This window comes from Schistocerca cancellata, chromosome 5 (assembly GCF_023864275.1).
Source record: "Schistocerca cancellata isolate TAMUIC-IGC-003103 chromosome 5, iqSchCanc2.1, whole genome shotgun sequence".
Taxonomy (NCBI): domain Eukaryota; kingdom Metazoa; phylum Arthropoda; class Insecta; order Orthoptera; family Acrididae; genus Schistocerca; species Schistocerca cancellata.
Genome location: NC_064630.1, coordinates 25,354,742 through 25,373,942, shown reverse-complemented (window position 1 = coordinate 25,373,942; position 19,201 = coordinate 25,354,742). Strand labels below are relative to the sequence as shown.

General features: G+C 45.3%; 1 protein-coding gene across 1 annotated transcript; it reads left to right on the top strand.

Moving 5' to 3' along the window:
* The first annotated feature begins 2,073 nt into the window (after nucleotides 1-2,073).
* Nucleotides 2,074-18,662, top strand: LOC126188339 (LIM homeobox transcription factor 1-beta-like). The gene is made up of 2 exons (XM_049929937.1): nucleotides 2,074-2,365; nucleotides 18,628-18,662. Exons 1-2 carry the CDS (start codon nucleotides 2,074-2,076, stop codon nucleotides 18,660-18,662), a joined length of 327 nt encoding a protein of 108 aa, XP_049785894.1.
* Nucleotides 18,663-19,201: the final 539 nt, after the last annotated feature.

Genomic DNA, 19,201 nt, shown 5'->3' with positions numbered 1-19,201 from the left:
TTCGTGATCTCCTCGGGAGGTATAAGTAGGGGGAAGCAATATATTCGATACCTCATCCAGAAACGCACCCTCTCGAAACCTGGCGAGCAAGCTACACCGCGATGCAGAGTGCCTCTCTTGCAGAGTCTGCCACTTGAGTTTGTTAAACATCTCCGTAACGCTATCACGGTTACCAAATAACCCTGTGACGAAACGCGCCGCTCTTCTTTGGATCTTCTCTATCTCCTCCGTCTACCCGATCTGGTACGGATCCCACACTGATGAGCAATACTCAAGTATAGGTCGAACGAGTGTTTTGTAAGCCACCTCCTTTGTTGATGGACTACATTTTCTAAGAACTCTCCCAATGAATCTCAACCTGGCACCCGCCTTACCAACAATTAATTTTATATCATCATTCCACTTCAAATCGTTCCGAACGCATACTCCCAGATATTTTACAGAAGTAACTGCTACCAGTGTTTGTTCCGCTATCATATAATCATACAATAAAGGATCCTTCTTTCTATGTATTCGCAATACATTACATTTGTCTATGTTAAGGGTCAGTTGCCACTCCCTGCACCAAGTGCCTATCCGCTGCAGATCTTCCTGCATTTCGCTGCAATTTTCTAATGCTGAAACTTCTCTGTATACTACAGCATCATCCGCGCAAAAAGCCGCATGGAACTTCCGACACTATCTACTAGGTTATTTATATATATTGTGAAAAGCAATGGTCCCACAAAACTCCCCTGTGGCACGCCAGAGGTTACTTTAACATCTGTAGACGTCTCTCCATTGATAACAACATGCTGTGTTCCGTTTGCTAAAAACTCTTCAATCCAGCCACACAGCTGTTCAGATATTCCGTAGGCTCTTACTTTGTTTATCAGGCGACAGTGCAGAACTGTATCGAACGCCTTCCGGAAGTCAAGAAAAATAGCATCTACCTGGGAGCCTAGGAACACCGTCGGTTTAGTTATAACCCAATCGGTACATTCTGTTTTATAACCAACCCGGTACATTCTGTGGTTACTTTGCACATTAAGACACTTGACTTAATACCGCATGAGTAAGATCACGAAGATTGTTTTGAATCGCAGGATAGCAACCACCGTCTGTGAATAAGCGACGCTCTCCCCGATATCGATTACAGTGGAAGTGCTAGTCGCACAGTATCATGGGAGAACGCAAGTAGAATTTCCCGTGACCGGGCAGAAACTTTGACAAGCTGAAGCTCTGAATCGGCCTCGAGTCGTGGTCGTGCAGCAGAGCTGGCGGCGCTCTGGTCGCGATGCGCTACGGTCCGCGCTCGACACCCAGGCCGGAAACAGTTTTAAACTTGAAACTTCCTGGCAGGTTAAAACTGTGTTCCAGACCGAGGCTCGAACTCGGGACCTTTGCCTTTTGCGCGCAACTGTTCTACCATCTGAGGTACGCGAGCACGACTCACCACCCATCCTCACAGCTTCAGTTCTGCCAGCACCTCGTCTCCTACCTCCCGAACTTCACAGAAGCTCTCCTGCGAACCCTGCAGGACTAGCACTCCTGAAAGAAAGGATATTGCTCCAAGGTTCGCAGAAGAGCTTCTGTGAAGTTTGGGAGGTAGGAGACGAGATTCTGGCAAAGGCAAAGGCCCCAAGTTCGAGTCTCGGTCTGGCAAACAGTTTTAATCTGCCAGGAAGTTTGATATCTACTGCAGAGTGTAAATTTCATTCTGGAAACATCCTCCAGGCTGTGGCTAAGCCATGCCTCCGCAATTCTTTTCTTCCAGGAGTGCTAGTTCTGCAATGTTCGCAGAAGAGTTTCTGTGAAGTTCGGGAGGTAGGAGACAAGGTACTGGCAGAAGTAAAGCTGTTGAGGACGGGGCGTGAGTCGTGCTTGGGTAGCTCAGTTGGTAGAGCACTTTCCGGCGAAAGGCAAAGGTCCCGAGTTCGAGTCTCGGTCTGGCACACAGTTTTAATCTGCCGGGAAGTTTCATATCAGCGCACACTCCGCTGCAAAGTGAAAATGTCATTGTGGAGTTTTCAACTTCCTCGTGTAACCGTATTGCCTCTACCGTGCTGAAGATAACTTTGCTTTTACACGCAGATGCTTCTCACGAAGCGGGGACGCACGTGGACGTGGGCTCACACGCAGGGCGCTTGCCGTTGCTTGTCCGCCAGGCTCTACGTGAAGAAGTGCCTGGGCTGCTCGGAGCGCATCGCCCCCGAGGAGCTGGTGATGCGCGCGCTGGACAGCGTCTTCCACGTGCGCTGCTTCGTGTGCGTCGTGTGCGGCGCGCGCCTGCAGAAGGGCGACCAGTTCGTCATCAAGCAGGGACAGCTCTTCTGCCGGCCCGACTACGAGAAGGAGGTCGAGATGCTGCAGGGCTACGCCCAGGGTGAGTACACCAGCCGTCTCGGACAGACAGGTTGTTTAACTGTCGCTTACACTGCGCTGCACAGCGTCCGCCGCTCGTGGTCTCGCGGTAGCGTTCTCGCTTCCCGAGCACGGGGTCCCGGGTTCGATTCCCGGCGGGGTCAGGGATTTTCACCTGCCTCGAGACGACTGGGTGTTTGTGTTGTCCTCATCATTTCATCATCATCCAGGAAAGTGGCGAAATTGGACTGAGCAAAGATTGGGTAATTGTACGGGCGCTGATAACCGCGCAGTTGAGCGCCCCACAAACCAAACATCATCATCACTGTGCTGCACAGTGCAAGATTCATTCTAGGACCAAACAGCTGCTAGGGACTATTGTTTGCCGTGTCCTCTCTAGGACTGAAGTCTGATCCTGAGCATGGGCGAACGTCGCTTAGCGTCACTGTCGTAGTGCAGTGGTCGACAAACACGTTACTCAACAGAGGCAAATACACTCCTGGAAATTGAAATAAGAAAACCGTGAATTCATTGTCCCAGGAAGGGGAAACTTTATTGACACATTCCTGGGGTCAGATACATCACATGATCACACTGACAGAACCACAGGCACATAGACACAGGCAACAGAGCATGCACAATGTCGGCACTAGTACAGTGTATATCCACCTTTCGCAGCAATGCAGGCTGCTATTCTCCCATGGAGACGATCGTAGAGATGCTGGATGTAGTCCTGTGGAACGGCTTGCCATGCCATTTCCACCTGGCGCCTCAGTTGGACCAGCGTTCGTGCTGGACGTGCAGACCGCGTGAGGCGACGCTTCATCTAGTCCCAAACATGCTCAATGGGGGACAGATCCGGAGATCTTGCTGGCCAGGGTAGTTGACTTACACCTTCTAGAGCACGTTGGGTGGCACGGGATACACGCGGACGTGCATTGTCCTGTTGGAACAGCAAGTTCCCTTGCCGGTCTAGGAATGGTAGAACGATGGGTTCGATGACGGTTTGGATGTACCGTGCACTATTCAGTGTACCCTCGATGATCACCAGTGGTGTACGGCCAGTGTAGGAGATCGCTCCCGACACCATGATGCCGGGTGTTGGCCCTGTGTGCCTCGGTCGTATGCAGTCCTGATTGTGGCGCTCACCTGCACGGTGCCAAACGCGCATACGACCATCATTGGCACCAAGGCAGAAGCGACTCTCATCGCTGAAGACGACACGTCTCCATTCGTCCCTCCATTCACGCCTGTCGCGACACCACTGGAGGCGGGCTGCACGATGTTGGGGCGTGAGCGGAAGACGGCCTAACGGTGTGCGGGACCGTAGCCCAGCTTCATGGAGACGGTTGCGAATGGTCCTCGCCGATACCCCAGGAGCAACAGTGTCCCTGATTTGCTGGGAAGTGGCGGTGCGGTCCCCTACGGCACTGCGTAGGATCCTACGGTCTTGGCGTGCATCGGTGCGTCGCTGCGGTCCGGTCCCAGGTCGACGGGCACGTGCACCTTCCGCCGACCACTGGCGACAACATCGATGTACTGTGGAGACCTCACGCCCCACGTGTTGAGCAATTCGGCGGTACGTCCACCCGGCCTCCCGCATGCCCACTATACGCCCTCGCTCAAAGTCCGTCAACTGCATATACGGTTCACGTACACGCTGTCGCGGCATGCTACCAGTGTTAAAGACTGCGATGGAGCTCCGTATGCCACGGCAAACTGGCTGACACTGACGGCGGCGGTGCACAAATGCTGCGCAGCTAGCGCCATTCGACGGCCAACACCGCGGTTCCTGGTGTGTCCGCTGTGCCGTGCGTGTGATCATTGCTTGTACAGCCCTCTCGCAGTGTCCGGAGCAAGTATGGTGGGTCTGACACACCGGTGTCAATGTGTTCTTTTTTCCATTTCCAGGAGTGTATCAACAGTAACCTACAACGATTGAAATTTCTTTTCTGAGCTAATTTCTTTTAAATTTAAGCTATGTAGGTTGCTGGGAATGAAAGACAGCCAACCAGCTGCAATAAATGGATGTTAGCAAACAAGCTTGACCACGGTCTCGACAGATTTAAACCTGTCTTCTTCAGAAGGACAAACAAACCTCACATTAGCAGTTCATTCAGTGAAAGCTGTCTCCACATGACACGTATCAGCAACCGTTTCTACAGCGGCTAGGTAAAACAATGTGAACGGAGGTAGTAATGGGATGGTTGTGCTTGACGGTCACACTTGTAGCGCTGGACTCCACGAGTTCAGTACAAGCTAGGCATCAGTGGAGGTTGTTTACGAGTAGTGGACACTTCGTATTTGCATTCAGAGGCCGAGGTCGACGTGCAATGAAAGACCTGACAGAGTTGCAAAGAGGGCAGAGTGTGAGGGCCCGATTAGCTGGAGCATCAGTAGCCAAGACAGCCAACTTATTGAACGTTTCGAGAGCAACTGTTTCAACAGTCATGACAACCTACACAAAACATGGAAGGACAGCACCGTGTAAACGTAATATTGGGTGCAAATCAAAAATAAATGGCACAGATCGTTGTACGCTGAGACTGTGTCAGAACAACACAAGACTACTGTGGCTAAAGCGACTGCAGAGTTCAATAGCCATGTTAGAGACCCTTTATCTATCGACGCTCTCCGCCGAGAAGTGCATAAATCGAATATTCATGGACGAGCTGCTACAGCGAAACCGTTAGTGACGACAACCAACGCGGAGAGGCGTAAAACATGGTGTCAGCAACATAAATCCTGGACGGCTGATCAGTGGAAACACATCATATGGGCTTACGTCTGAAAAACGCCAAAAGAAGCCTACAATCCTGATTGGTTGATTCCAACGGGTAAGCAAGGAGGTGGAAGTGTGGTGGTGTACGTAGCCATATAATGATATCCTGTTGGTCCCATTATTACCCTCAAAGGCCTTATTACAGCCAACAATTATGTGAACATTTTATCTGATCAGGTGCACCTCATGATTCAAATGTTGTTCCCCAGCAATGATAGCATATTTCAGGACGACAATGCACCCATTCACACAGCCAGGACAGTACAATCGTGGTATGACGAGCATGCAACTGAACTGCAAGGTGTTCCCTGGCGAGCAAAGTCCCTGGACTGGAACATTTCGAATCTTTGTGGGACGTGTTGGAGCACAGACTGCGGAGCAGATTCCCGTCTCCCTCGTCGCTACAGGAGTTAGAAGAGATTCTGATCAAAGAGTGGCATAACATTCCACTGGAGACCATACCATTATTATATGCCAGTATTCCAAGAAGAATTGCAGCTGTATTACGGGCAAATGCGGATCCAACCCCTTATTAATTAAGAATTCCCAAGTAAGTACAGCTGATCACATTATTTTGCCTATCTCCTGTACGTCCATAGGTAAAAATTACGTCTTCTAGAATCCAGGACTTCTCACACCAATGAAACGAATTACTTACAATAAGAGACCATGTTAGTAGTTACATGCTGGCTGAGGGGGAGTGGAGAGCGTGGCTACGAGGAAAACTGAATGGACTGCTAATGTGAAGTTTGTCTATCCTACCGAAGAAGAAGGGTTTAAATACGTCGAAACCGTGGTGAAGGTTATTTGCTAGCAACCATTCATTGCAATTGGTTAGCTGTCTTTGTTTCCAGCTGTTTTGTAACCGTTGCTGTAGTGGAGCCATGTTCAAAATACTGTGTAGGTTGGTACAGTGTTGTTGACTCAATTAGGGAACTCCTTTGATAAATACGTCCCCATTCTGACTGACATACGTATTCTGGGGTCGCCCCCTTCCAACCCTCCCATTTACACTCGTCATGGGTAGACCTACTTGTTTCGTCCTTCGTTCACCCTTTGTGTTTCTAAGAACCATGTCGTTCGTTAGTTCTAAATACTGAACGGACTTCTCTAGAATAAAAGCTTTCAATTTATGTTAGTAAGGAAGCGAAATGTTAAAAATGATATGACACGTCTGACGTCAAAGCATTATCCGCTCCCCACTTTCGAAGGAATTGTCATAAGCAGCAAAACTGGTACGGATGGCGGCGAATGCACTTGGTCGGAACCCCGACAGAGAACGCAATTACATCTACAGCCCCGTCCAACGCCAGTTCTTCAAAATTGACTCGGCCAGACCAAAACCGACTTCTGCAGATGGAGGACGAAGTTTCAATCGCGCAGTATTGTTCATGTGCGTGGTGTAACCAAAGACCCGCATCTACCTCTCGATCCGCGGTTTGCCGACCGCTGTCGTAGTCAACTTTTGACTGAAGTATTGGCAATATTAGAAGCCTTGTTTTGGGAAAAAACAGAACTCGATGATATCAAAATCGATGTAATGTGATGGACATCGAAACACTTTCCAGTTTCCAGAACACCAGCAATAAATCTGCTGTTCACTGAGCCACAGTTGGCAGAACTTTGTCGTGACCAGCACAACATGGAAGCTGTGTTCCCTATTACTTCCCTCGATCAGAGTGATGCACTGAAGTTTTCTGGATCATTAGATCATAGCATTCAGAACAAACATGTCAGACAAAACATAAAAACGACAGACTGATCATCTTCATTCGCGTGAGCACACAATATTCTCAGAAATTATCACCAAACACAAAGAAAAAGCATGAGATTGTAATTAAACACAGGGAACAAAATGTCTACTGTGTGGTGGTCCTCCATGCGAGCCAACCGCAGGGACTCAGTCGTCCTTTGTCGGCTCCGCATTGGCCACTCCCGGCTAACACACAGTTATTTACTGCGCCGGGAGGACCCTCCTGTATGTCGCTGCGGGGCGACTTTGACGGTGGCCCACATTCTGTTGGCCTGCCCCCTTTTAGCTGTGGTCAGGAAGACATTTGCGCTGCCTGATACGCTCCCTGCCGTTTTATCTGATGAGCCTGTTATGGCTGCCTTAGTTTTACGTTTTATTAGGGCAGGGAGTTTTTATTCTTTCATCTGAGTGTTTCTGTTTTACTTTATTTTTTGTGTTGATTCTGGCCTTTGGCCTATGATTTTAAACTGATCTTTTAATGTGTTTCTAAGTGGTTGGCTTTTCCTTTTTTTATTTCTATGGTCGGCCAACCACTGTCACACTCTGTGTGGTTTTAGTTCGTTTTGTCTTGTCCTTGTCTCCGTTTCTCTTGTTCTGTATCGTCTGTGATCTATTCTGTTCCTCGTTTTTATTCTCTGTGGGTGTTCTTTGTATTTGGAAAAAGGGACCGATGACCGTAGCAGTCTGGTCCCTTTCTTCCCCCAAACCAACCAACCAACCAACAAAATGTCTTTAGAATTGGGCATAGCACAATGAACCATTTGCAGTTCGTAACGGAACAGAAAGTACGAGTTAGGTGCCAGTTTGTCTCGGATTCGCACATTCTGAAAAACCTTTTAACTCGGATTCTACAAAACCTGTTCTGACAGCCCCTGTAACACGATAAACAAACCAGCGATTCAACCTGCTATAAGTCGACCACAGTACTGCTGCACCTCTAAGTAAGTACACTTCCGTCGGCCTATCGTGACCCAGCGCGTAATCGGGGTTTACAGTACACGCACTGCTGAGCTGAAAGTATTGACACTGCGATATGTTTTCTTTAGAGATCACTGTACGAACTTCGTATATCGTCGCCGCGTGTTTCCGATAACAATATCGTGGTTGAGTAACACTTCAGTGGCCTTACTCCCTGGTTCAAAATATTGTGCTGGACCACTCAGTAGACTGTGTACTACTTGAGAAGGGTATTACTGCACTTGGCCTACGGTGGTCATTACTGCAAACATGTGCTGACACTGCAGTAAACGTGTACAGCAGTGAGTAAGGAAAACGCATTGAAGTGTTGGCACAAGTGCCAACATCTTGTAGTTAGAGGAGGCCGAAATGCACGCTAAGCTCACGCAGGCTGGCGTGAGGTCTGAAACAGGATACGTAATGAATGCTATAAAGAAAAGTACGTAGCTTCTGGAATACTTAACTTTATTCCACATTTGTAGAACATCGCTCTTGATGATACATAAATAGAATCTCAATATCTATACTGGTAATGGCGCCTTGCTAGGTCGTAGCAAATGTAGCTGAAGGCTATGCTAACTATCGTCTCGGCAAATGAGAGCGTAATTCTCAGTGAACCATGGCTAGTAACGTCGGCTGTACAACTGGGGCGAGTGCTAGTACGTCTCTCTAGACCTGCGCTCGGTCTGCAATTACTGACAGTGGCGACACGCGGGTCCGACGTATACTAGCGGACCGCGGCCGATTTAAAGGCTACCACCTAGCAAGTGTGGTGTCTGGCGGTGACACCACACGCATCGCACGGGGAATGCTTTGAGTACACTGGTTTAGCATGTCGTCGTGAAACATCTGACAAAGATTCACGAACGCCCTCAGTCCCAGACGGAATGACATTGTGGTCGCAGTAGACGTCAGTACCAGAGCTCCCATTGGACATCAGAGTAGTGAGAAATTCAAAATAGAGATAGGAGTATGTGAATAATGGATAGATTTGTATAGGGGGTATTCAGGCTAGGGAAGAAAACAAAAAGCATATTTCAGGGAACAGCCTAGAGTACAGAACATAATGATGGCGGTAATGAAAATGAAAGCGACTGGGAGTGACATGTTGCTAGAAGAATGAATAGTAGATGAACCGTACAAGATCTTTGCTGGATTCCAACGTATCAGAAAATACCAACACTACACCCATGTGGAATGTGGAGGCTAGATGACAGTAGAAGATATGCCATAGTTGCGTGGAGCCTGTAACGCGTGGAAAAAGTGTGGAGTGGATGTCAAATGGCTGATGATGTTGTGAGGATGATGATGGTGATGAATCAGGATTTAATGTATGTTAAATATATTCCTGTGTTCCTCATCTGTGGAAACACAGTTTCCTGTTGTGTTCTAAAAAGTACGTTTCACATATTCCACGTGAGTCTCTTCTGATTATGGAAGCCAATCTGATTTGTCACGTAGCAGTATCAGCAGTTCTCTGACTGCGGCTGCCGTCAAGATATTGCGATTTGCACTTACCTCCAGCGTTAGATAAGTTTCTGTGTCGCCAGTGGTAGCTTTCCGCATCACAAATCGTTACCTGCCAGTAAGTGAAAGAACACGTACGTCAGTTCATTTTAATTTTTCACTGGCGTAACGCACAGTAATTTAGACAAGTGCAATCTGTTTTAAGACATCCTACTTGACTTACTCAAGCCAAAAGCATTTGCTCTATTATGAAAAGAGTTAATGATTATTACGAATTTCTGTGGGAGAAATCAACAAACAACAGCTATTCATAAAACGAGTCAGTCATATGACAAAAAAACGAAGTACTGACGAAAACGATAATAACACAACATTCAGATAGATTTACTACTCTGCATAACTGCAGAAGTTTTGTCAATTGGAGCGGTCTATAACCTCAGTTTCAAGGTACACAATACGATGTTGAAAAGCCTGACATGTATATTGCTATATTTCCTGTCCGTTTTCAGTAACTGATGTTTAATGCTCACCCTGTTCTTCTGAAAACAAGTCATATAAAGCTCCATGACATTTAGGAGGATATTTTTTATATGATCATCACACGACCATATCTAAAAGTCTTCAAGACTGTACTACTAAATTATAAAACTCAGTGCACACCAGTTCAAAGGCAATTTTTTCGGGAAAGCTACGTGAACAGGGTTAGTAATTTCCAGCACGTGCCTTATACCGGAAAACGTTGCGTTGTTTTTTAAGAACTGCAATGAGGAAACTATTCCATCTGTTATTCAAGGTATATGAAAGGTGGAATACCGCCGTACTGCGAGGAGAATATACTAATAAAATTTCAAAACAGTCGAGCGTTAACTGGTGTGAATATTAGCGAACCATCAGTTTGGTAAGTCATGGTTGCAAACATGAATTATTTACGGAAAAATTTGAGCACTGAAAATTTCTGTGACCGCATGAGCTCATCCCATTGCCCTGCGGAGGCCATGGAAATGAGTCGATATTAAAGAAAGGTAGCACTTAAGTAGCCCAATGAATATTCTACTGAAAACACGGAGCTCAAATCTGTCTTTCATCCAGGAATAATATTGTTACTGTTTTTGCAGAAAATGATCCGTAGCTGCTGTACTGTCCCGACAGTAGTTCGTGGAATTCATTTTTAGTGTAAATGAGTGTCAGAGTCCTCACTCTACGGACGCAGAGCGGTTTGTCCATTTTGAGCAACGTGTCTATCGCCTGTCTATCGCCGCTGACAACCGCTGACGCGCCATCAGTCAAAGTGGGGAACGTAACTGTCACAGAGCGAGCAAATCCAGTGATTTATAGGCGTGCGATGGACGCAGGAATGATACGGAACAGCAAAAGAAGTCACTAGTACCATCTGGGCAAGAGTGTACAATCGGACAAACAGCTGAAATTATGTACACTTCATATTTAACAACCTAACACCACAATAATATTGTGTAAATATCATTCCTCGTGTGGTTCCAAAGTTTGTAACCACACTTTCCCATAATTCTCCCAACAAACCAAGGTCCACCATTCACCTTCCCTACCACAATCCTCACATGTTCCTTCCATTTTATGTCGTTCTGCAACGTTACGCTTAGATATTAACCGACCAGACTGTGCCAAGCACGACACTGTTACTGCTGTGTCCAAACAACACCGATTTGTTTTTCCTACTTTTCCGCATTAACTTAAGTTGTTCAACATGTAGAGCCACCTGGCACTCATCACACTAACTAGAAATTTTGTCTAAGTCATGTAGTAGGCTCCTACAGTCACTTAACTTCGATACATTACCGTACACTACACCAGCATCAGCAAACAACCGCAAGTTGCTGCCAGCCCTGCCCGCCAAATCATTTACGTGTATAGAGGATAATAGCGGTCCTATCACAATTAACTGCGGCACTTCTGACAATACCCTAGTGTCTGGGGAACATTCACCGTCGAGGGCACCGTCTATGGCTCTGTAACTTAAGAAGTCTTCGAGCTACCTACATATCTGTAGACCTATTCCGTATGCTCCTACCTTCAACAGCCTGCGGTCGGGCACAGTGTCAAATGCTTTCCGGAAATCTAGAAATGTCCATAGTTCGCAGTATATCACCTGAGAAAAGAACAAGATGAGTTTCGTACGAGCGATGCTTTCTAAAACTGTGCTGATTCGTGGACATAACCTTCTCGGTTTCGAAAACATTTATTATATTCGAACTGAGGATATGTTCAAGGACTCTGCAGCAAAATAATGTTAGGCAGTTTGGTCTGTAATTTTTCGGGTCCGTTTTTTTGGCCATCGTTTATACAGGAATCACCTGCGCTTTTTCCCAGTCGTTTGGAACTCTGCGCTGGGCAAGAGATTCACGATAAATGCAAGCCAGTCCCGTAGAGCAGTCTTTGTAAAACCGAATTGGAATTCCATCTCTTCCTGGTGACTTACCTGTTAAAACTCTTTCAGTTGTTCTGGTGTACTAGGGATACTTATTACATGTGATCCATTCGGGAGTTCTATGGTCAAATGGTGGTATGTTTGTACGATTACCCTCCGTGAACGATTTCTTTATCTGTTATTGGGCTTTACACTGTACAGACACACGTTGTTAAAAACAGCAAGGAGAAATGTAGGTACAAGCACTGTCTATGTGGTGGGAACATTCGACATGCAGCTCACTTGACGCGGGTAAGATTCTAACCTTCGGTAAGCAGGTGCAGGATAAGGCAGTTTCTCGCAACAACTGTGTACCAGTTAGAAATATCTTTCATTCAGTTTGAACTACAGGAATGTGAGATAAAAATTCACCGATTCTTGCTCCAAGCTAACACCTGTCAAAATGACAATTGTACTGCTTATTTATATTCAGACTAGTAGTTTCTGCATTGATCCTTGAAAGACGTGTGAAATAATATTGTAGAGTTCATGTTTCAGTTACAATGCCGGAATTTTCAACATGGGAAGTGGATGAGTTAAGATACTGAGGTACTGGTTCAGATCGCGGAATGGCTTTAAAGAGTTTTACGTGTTTCAAAGCGACACAGATGCCGTGACCACAAGGTCGTGCTAGCTTACTATTGGCTTCCTCTTCTACCCGCCAAAGGACCTCACTTCTCAACTAGTGATAGACTGCAATACCTTCAGTAGTCGATCACTTGGTAAGATTATCTTCACAATATGCTTGCGATTTGGAATATGTGGAAGAAAGAATAGTTTTTAAAGGCGGCGCACTGATGAGCAACTTTCACACCTACTCTCTAATTTGGAATCGACGGAATGTGGCACAGTTAAATTTCTTGTTGTTGTTGTCGTCCTTAGTCCAGAGACTGGTTTCATGTAGCTCTCCATGCTACTCTATCCTGTACAAGCATCTTCATCTCCGAATAATTACCGCAAACTACACCCGTCTGAATTTGTTTACTGTACTCACCTCTTCACCTCCCTCTACGGTTTTTACCTGCACTCCAATATTAAATTGGCGATCCCTCGATGGCTTAGAACATGTCCAACCAACCGATCCCTTCTTCTACTCAAGTTGTGCCACAAATTTATCTTCTCCTTAATTCTGTTGAGTACCTCCTCATTAGTTACCTAATTTACCCACCTAATTGTTCAGCATTCATCTGTAGCACCACATTTCGAAAGCTTCTGTTCCCTTCTTGTCTAAACTAGTTATCGTCCATGTTTCACTTCCATGCTTGGCTTTCCTTGGCGTTGGCAGTCTACATTTTGTATCCTCTCTGCTTCGACCATAATCAGTTATTTTGCTCCAAAATAGCAAAACTCATCCACTATTTTAAGTGTATCATTTCCTAATTAATTCCCTCAGCATCACCTGACTTAATGCAACTGCATTCCATTATCCTCGTTTTGCTTTTGCTGATGTTCATCTCATATCCTCCTTTCAAGAGACTGTCCATTCCGTTCAACTGCTCTTCCAGGTCCTTTGCTGTATCTGACAGAATTGCAATGTCATCGGCAAACAGCAAAGTTTTTATTTCATCTCCATGGATTTTAATTCCCACTCCAAATTTTTCTTTTGTTTCCTTTACTGCTTGCTCAATATACAGATTGAATAACATCGGGGATAGGCTACAACCCTGTCTCACTCCCTTCCCAACCCCTGCTTCCCTTTCATGCCCCCTCGACTCTTGTAACTGCTATCTTGGTTCTGTACAAATTTTAAATAGTCTTCCGCTCCCTGTATTTTTACCCCTGCCACCTTCAGAATTTGAAAGAGACTATTCCAGTCAACATTGTCAAAAGCCTTCTGTAAGTCTGCAAATTCTAGAAACGTAGGTTTGCGTTTCTTAATCAATCTTCTAAGATAATTCGTAGGGTCTGTATTGCCTCACGTCTTCCAACATTTCTACAGAATCCAAACTGATCCTTCCCGAGGTCGGTTTCTACCAGTTTTTCCACTCGACTGTAAAGAATTCGTGTTAGTATTTTGCAGCCGTGGCTTTCATACTGGTAGTTCGGTAATTTTCAAACGTGTCAGCACCTAATTTCTTAGGGATTGGAATTATTATATTCTTCTTAAAATCTGAGGCTATTCCGCCTGTGTCATACATCTTGCTGACTAGATGGTAGAGTTTTGTCAGGTCTGGCTCTCCCAAGGCTATCAGTAGTTCTAATGCAATGATGTTTACTCTCGGGGCCTCGTTTCGACTCAGGCCTTTCAAAGCTCTGTGTAAGTTGGCAGCGCTGTCCTGCCGCACTGCTACTCCTCGACACCGTTATGAAGCCGTCTGATGCTTCGACGCGCCCTCGTTGGTATTATGACTAGAATCTTCCTCTTTCTTGTAAGTCTCCGGGTTCCGTTCAAAATTCCGTGTGTACCGATTTACTAAATTTTTCATTATCATTCACTATACGATCTTTCATAAAATTTCTCTGAACCACGGCTCTGAAGCACGGCTTTTTAACCGTTTTCCCGGCACAGACGCACCATTTGCTGCGGCGCGGTTCCTTTCGTCCTTATCCTGCACCTACCTGAGAACTCGTTGCATCAGATCGCCGGTTGGAAAGCCGAGCAGAAACCTTAGATTAAAAAACAATATAGGCAAAGCTAATACGTAAACTTTCACGGCCGGAATTGTCAGGATTAATAATATATTCCGGGCTACTATGCCTTGGTCTAAGGGATTTCACTTCGAAACCTGACGTTTCGTCCCATCTGCGGACCACATTTTCAAGACGGATCGTAGCTTCGTTGAACGTCTGATTCACGTCCTGGTTCGCTAATCTACGGATCTGCCGAACTAAGTGAGCAAACGTATGTCAGGCCAATGGGATGTAGCTGCTAGTTTACCTTGTACACTGTGAACAAACAGCACCGCAAGGAAATGATCCAAAACGCGTTCGGCTAATGAATGAAGGCAGACTATAATGCAGGCAGTTACCGGAAATCATTCTAAAAAAATTTCATTTCCTTTTTTTGGTCATCAGTCTACTGACTGGTCTGATGCGGCCCGCCACGAATTCCATTCCTGTGCTAACCTCTTCATCTCAGAGTAGCACTTGCAACCTACGTCCTCAATTATTTGCTTGACGTATTCCAATCTCTGTCTTCCTCTACAGTTTTTGCTCTCTACAGCTCCCTCTAGTACCATGGAAGTCATTCCCTCATGTCTTAGCAGATGTTCTATCAACCTGTCCCTTCTCCTTATCAGTGTTTTCCACATATTCCTTTCCTCTCCGAGTCTGCGTAGAACCCCCTCATTCCTTACCTTATCAGTCCACCTAATTTTCAACATTCGTCTATAGCACCACATCTCAAATGCTTCGATTCTCTTCTGTTCCGGTTTTCCCACAGTCCATGTTCCACTACCATACAATGCTGTACTCCAGACGTACATCCTCAGAAATTTCTTCCTCAAATTAAGGCCGGTATTTGATATTAGTAGACTTCTCTTGGCCAGAAATGTCTTTTTTGCCATAGCGAGTCTGCTTTTTATGTCCTCCTTGCTCCGTCCGTCATTGGTTATTTTACTGCCTAGGTAGCAGAATTCCTTAACTTCATTGACTTCTTGACCATCAATCCTGATGTTAAGTTTCTCGCAGTTCTCATTTCTACTACTTCTCATTACCTTCGTCTTTCTCCGATTTACTCTCAAGCCATACTGTGTACTCATTAGACTGTTCATTCCGTTCAGCAGATCATTTAATTCTTCTTCACTTTCACTCAGGATAGCAATGTCATCAGCGAATCGTATCATTGATATACTTTCACCTTGTATTTTAATTCCACTCTTGAACCTTTATTTCCATCATTGCTTCCTCGATGTACAGATTGAAGAGTAGGGGCGAAAGGCTACAGCCTTGTCTTACACCCTTCTTAATACGAGCACTTCGTTCTTGATCGTCCACTCTTATTATTCCCTCTTGGTTGTTGTACATATTGTATATGACCCGTCTCTCCCTATAGCTTACCCCTACTTTTTTCAGAATCTCGAACAGCTTGCATCATTTTATATCGTCGAACGCTTTTTCCAGGTCGACAAATCCTATGAAAGTGTCTTGATTTTTCTTTAGCCTTGCTTCCATTATTAGCCGTAACGTCAGAATTGCCTCTCTCGTCCCTTTACTTTTCCTAAAGCAAAACTGATCGTCACCTAGCGCATTCTCAATTTTCTTTTCCATTCTTCTGTATATTATTCCTGTAAGCAACTTCGATGCATGAGCTGTTAAGCTGATTGTGCGATAATTCTCGCACTTGTCAGCTCTTGCCGTCTTCGGAATTGTGTGGATGATGCTTTTCCGAAAGTCAGATGGTATATCGCCAAACTCATATATTCTACACACCAACGTGAATAGTTGTTTTGTTGCCACTTCCCCCAATGATTTTAGAAATTCTGATGGAGTGTTATCTATCCCTTCTGCCTTATTTGACCGTAAGTCCTCCAAAGCTCTTTTAAATTCCGATTCTAATACTGGATCCCTATCTCTTCTAAACTGACTCCTGTTTCTTATTCTATCACATCAGACAAATCCTCACCCTCATAGAGGCTTTCAATGTATTCTTTCCACCTATCTGCTCTCTCCTCTGCATTTAACAGTGGAATACCCGTTGCACTCTTAATGTTACCACCGTTGCTTTTAATGTCACCAAAGGTTGTTTTGACTTTCCTGTATGCTGAGTCTGTCCTTCCGACAATCATATATTTTTCGATGTCTTCACATTTTTCCTGCAGCCATTTCGCCTTAGCTTCCCTGCACTTCCTATTGATTTCATTCCTCAGCGACTTGTATTTCTGTATTCCTGATTTTCCCGGAACATGTTTGTACTTCCTCCTTTCATCAATCAACTGATGTATTTCTTCTGTTACCCATGGTTTCTTCGCAGCTACCTTCTCTGTACCTGTATTTTCCTTCCCAACTTCTGTGATGGCCCTTTTTAGAGATGTCCATTCCTCTTCAACTCTGCTGCCTACGCCACTATTCCTTATTGCTGTATCTATAGCGTTAGAGAACTTCAAATGTATCTCGCCATTTCTTAGTACTTCCGTATCCCACTTCTTTGCGTATTGATTCTTCCTGACTAATGTCTTGAGCTTCAGCCTACTCTTCATCACTACTATATTATGATCTGAGTCTATATCTGCTCCTGGGTACGCCTTACAATCCAGTATCTGATTTCGGAATCTCTGTCTGACCATGATGTAATCTAATTGAAATCTTCCCGTATCTCCTGGCCTTTTCCAAGTATACCTCCTCCTCTTGTGATTCTTGAACAGGGTATTCGCTATTACTAGCTGAAACTTGTTACAGAACTCAATTAGTCTTTCTCCTCTTTCATTCCTTGTCCCAAGCCCATATTCTCCTGTAATCTTTTCTGTTACTCCTTCCCCTACAACTGCATTCCAGTCGCCCATGACTATTAGATTTTCGTCCCCCTTTACGTACTGCATTACCCTTTCAATATCCTCATACACTTTCTCTATCTGTTCATCTTCAGCTTGCGACGTCGGCATGTATACCTGAACTATCGTTGTCGGTGTTGGTCTGCTGTCGATTCTGGTTAGAACAACCCGGTCACTGAACTGTTCACAGTAACACACCCTCTGCCCTACCTTCCTATTCATAACGAATCCTACACCTGTTATACCATTTTCTGCTGCTGTTGATATTACCCGATACTCATCTGACCAGAAATCCTTGTCTTCCTTCCACTTCACTTCACTCACCCCTACTATATCTAGATTGAGCCTTTGCATTTCCCTTTTCAGATTTTCTAGTTTCCCTACCACGTTCAAGCTTCTGACATTCCACGACCCGATTCGTAGAACGTTATGCTTTCGTTCATTATTAAATCTTTTTCTCATGGTAACCTCCCCCTTGGCAGTCCCCTCCCGGAGATCCGAATGGGGGCTATTCCGGAATCTTTTGGCAATGGAGAGATCATCATGACACTTCTTCAATTACAGGCCACATGTCCTGTGGATACACGTTACGTGTCTTTAATGCAGTGGTTTCCATTGCCCTCTGCATCCTCATGTCGTTGATCGTTGCTGATTCTTCCGCCTTTAGGGGCAATTTCCCACCCCTAGGACAAGAGAGTGCCCTGAACCTCCATCCCTTCCTCCGCCCTCTTTGACAAGGCCGTTGGCAGAATGAGGCTGACTTCTTATGCCGGAAGTCTTAGGCCGCCAATGCTGATTATTTATCAAAATTTAAGCAGTGGCGGGGATCGAACCCGGGACCGAAGACGTTTTGATTATGAATCAAAGACGCTATCCCCCTTTTTTTCTCTCATTTTGTTCGCATTTGTTCGTTGCATCTGCTCGGGGCGGACGTCGTAAGACATCAGTTTTAAGTTCGTTGTTGATCGATTAGCTCAGTTTTTTTTTATTACAGAGGGCTGCTGACCCTCTGACCGAACACGCTGAGCTACCGTGCCGGCATCCCTAGACCACGGGTACAATTTTCTATGGACAAAATTGTTTGAAAGCTAAGCCTTACTTATTAGCATTAAAATTTCTCAAGTCACTTGTAGTCTAACTAATACGTTTGAAGCATAATTAAAAGTGAATTTCAGACACAACTGAACTTAAGTCCTTGACACAAATCAAGCCAGCTGAACATCATTGAACAGAACAATTATTTTATTGAATTTATGGATTAGCGTCTCATAAAATACATACAAGTATATAACTGATATTAACCAATTAATTACACGAGTAATCAATGACGCTGCACCTTAAAAGTCGGCTACTACACAGCGGTTTGGCTGATACACTGGTATCTTTAGCTGTCGCTTTAGTAACGTTAAAAAAGGGGATAATATAAAGTAATGAAATTTTCTCTTATTTTCAGCCAAGCAACAGAGAACTCTTGAAGGAAATTTTTAGATAAGTTTCTTACCCGTTATCTTTAAGGCTGGATATGGCGAGTAGCAAACCTGCGGAACTGTTCCCCCAGAGTGCCACTTTCGTTTGCTGCAGACCCGACACAGCTTCGTTAGCAACTAGTATCCACTTACTAATTGGGCTACTAAAGACTAGAGCATATTAGCCAAAATGTTGGAAGAGAGTCGACGTGATAGATACTGCAAGGTAAATGGAAATACACTCCTGGAAATGGAAAAAAAACACATTGACACCGGTGTGTCAGACCCACCATACATGCTCCGGACACTGCGAGAGGGCTGTACAAGCAATGATCACACGCACGGCACAGCGGACACACCAGGAACCGCGGTGTTGGCCGTCGAATGGCGCTAGCTGCGCAGCATTTGTGCACCGCCGCCGTCAGTGTCAGCCAGTTTGCCGTGGCATACGGAGCTCCATCGCAGTCTTTAACACTGGTAGCATGCCGCGACAACGTGGACGTGAACCGTATGTGCAGTTGACGGACTTTGAGCGAAGGCGCATAGTGGGCATGCGGGAGG

Bases quoted from the DNA above. Each gene is read 5' to 3' on its own strand.
- LOC126188339 (XM_049929937.1), top strand. From the start codon at position 2,074: ATGCTTCTCACGAAGCGGGGACGCACGTGGACGTGGGCTCACACGCAG. The intron at 2,366-18,627 runs GTGAGTACACCA...TCTTATTTTCAG, and splicing joins GCTGCAGGGCTACGCCCAGG to CCAAGCAACAGAGAACTCTT.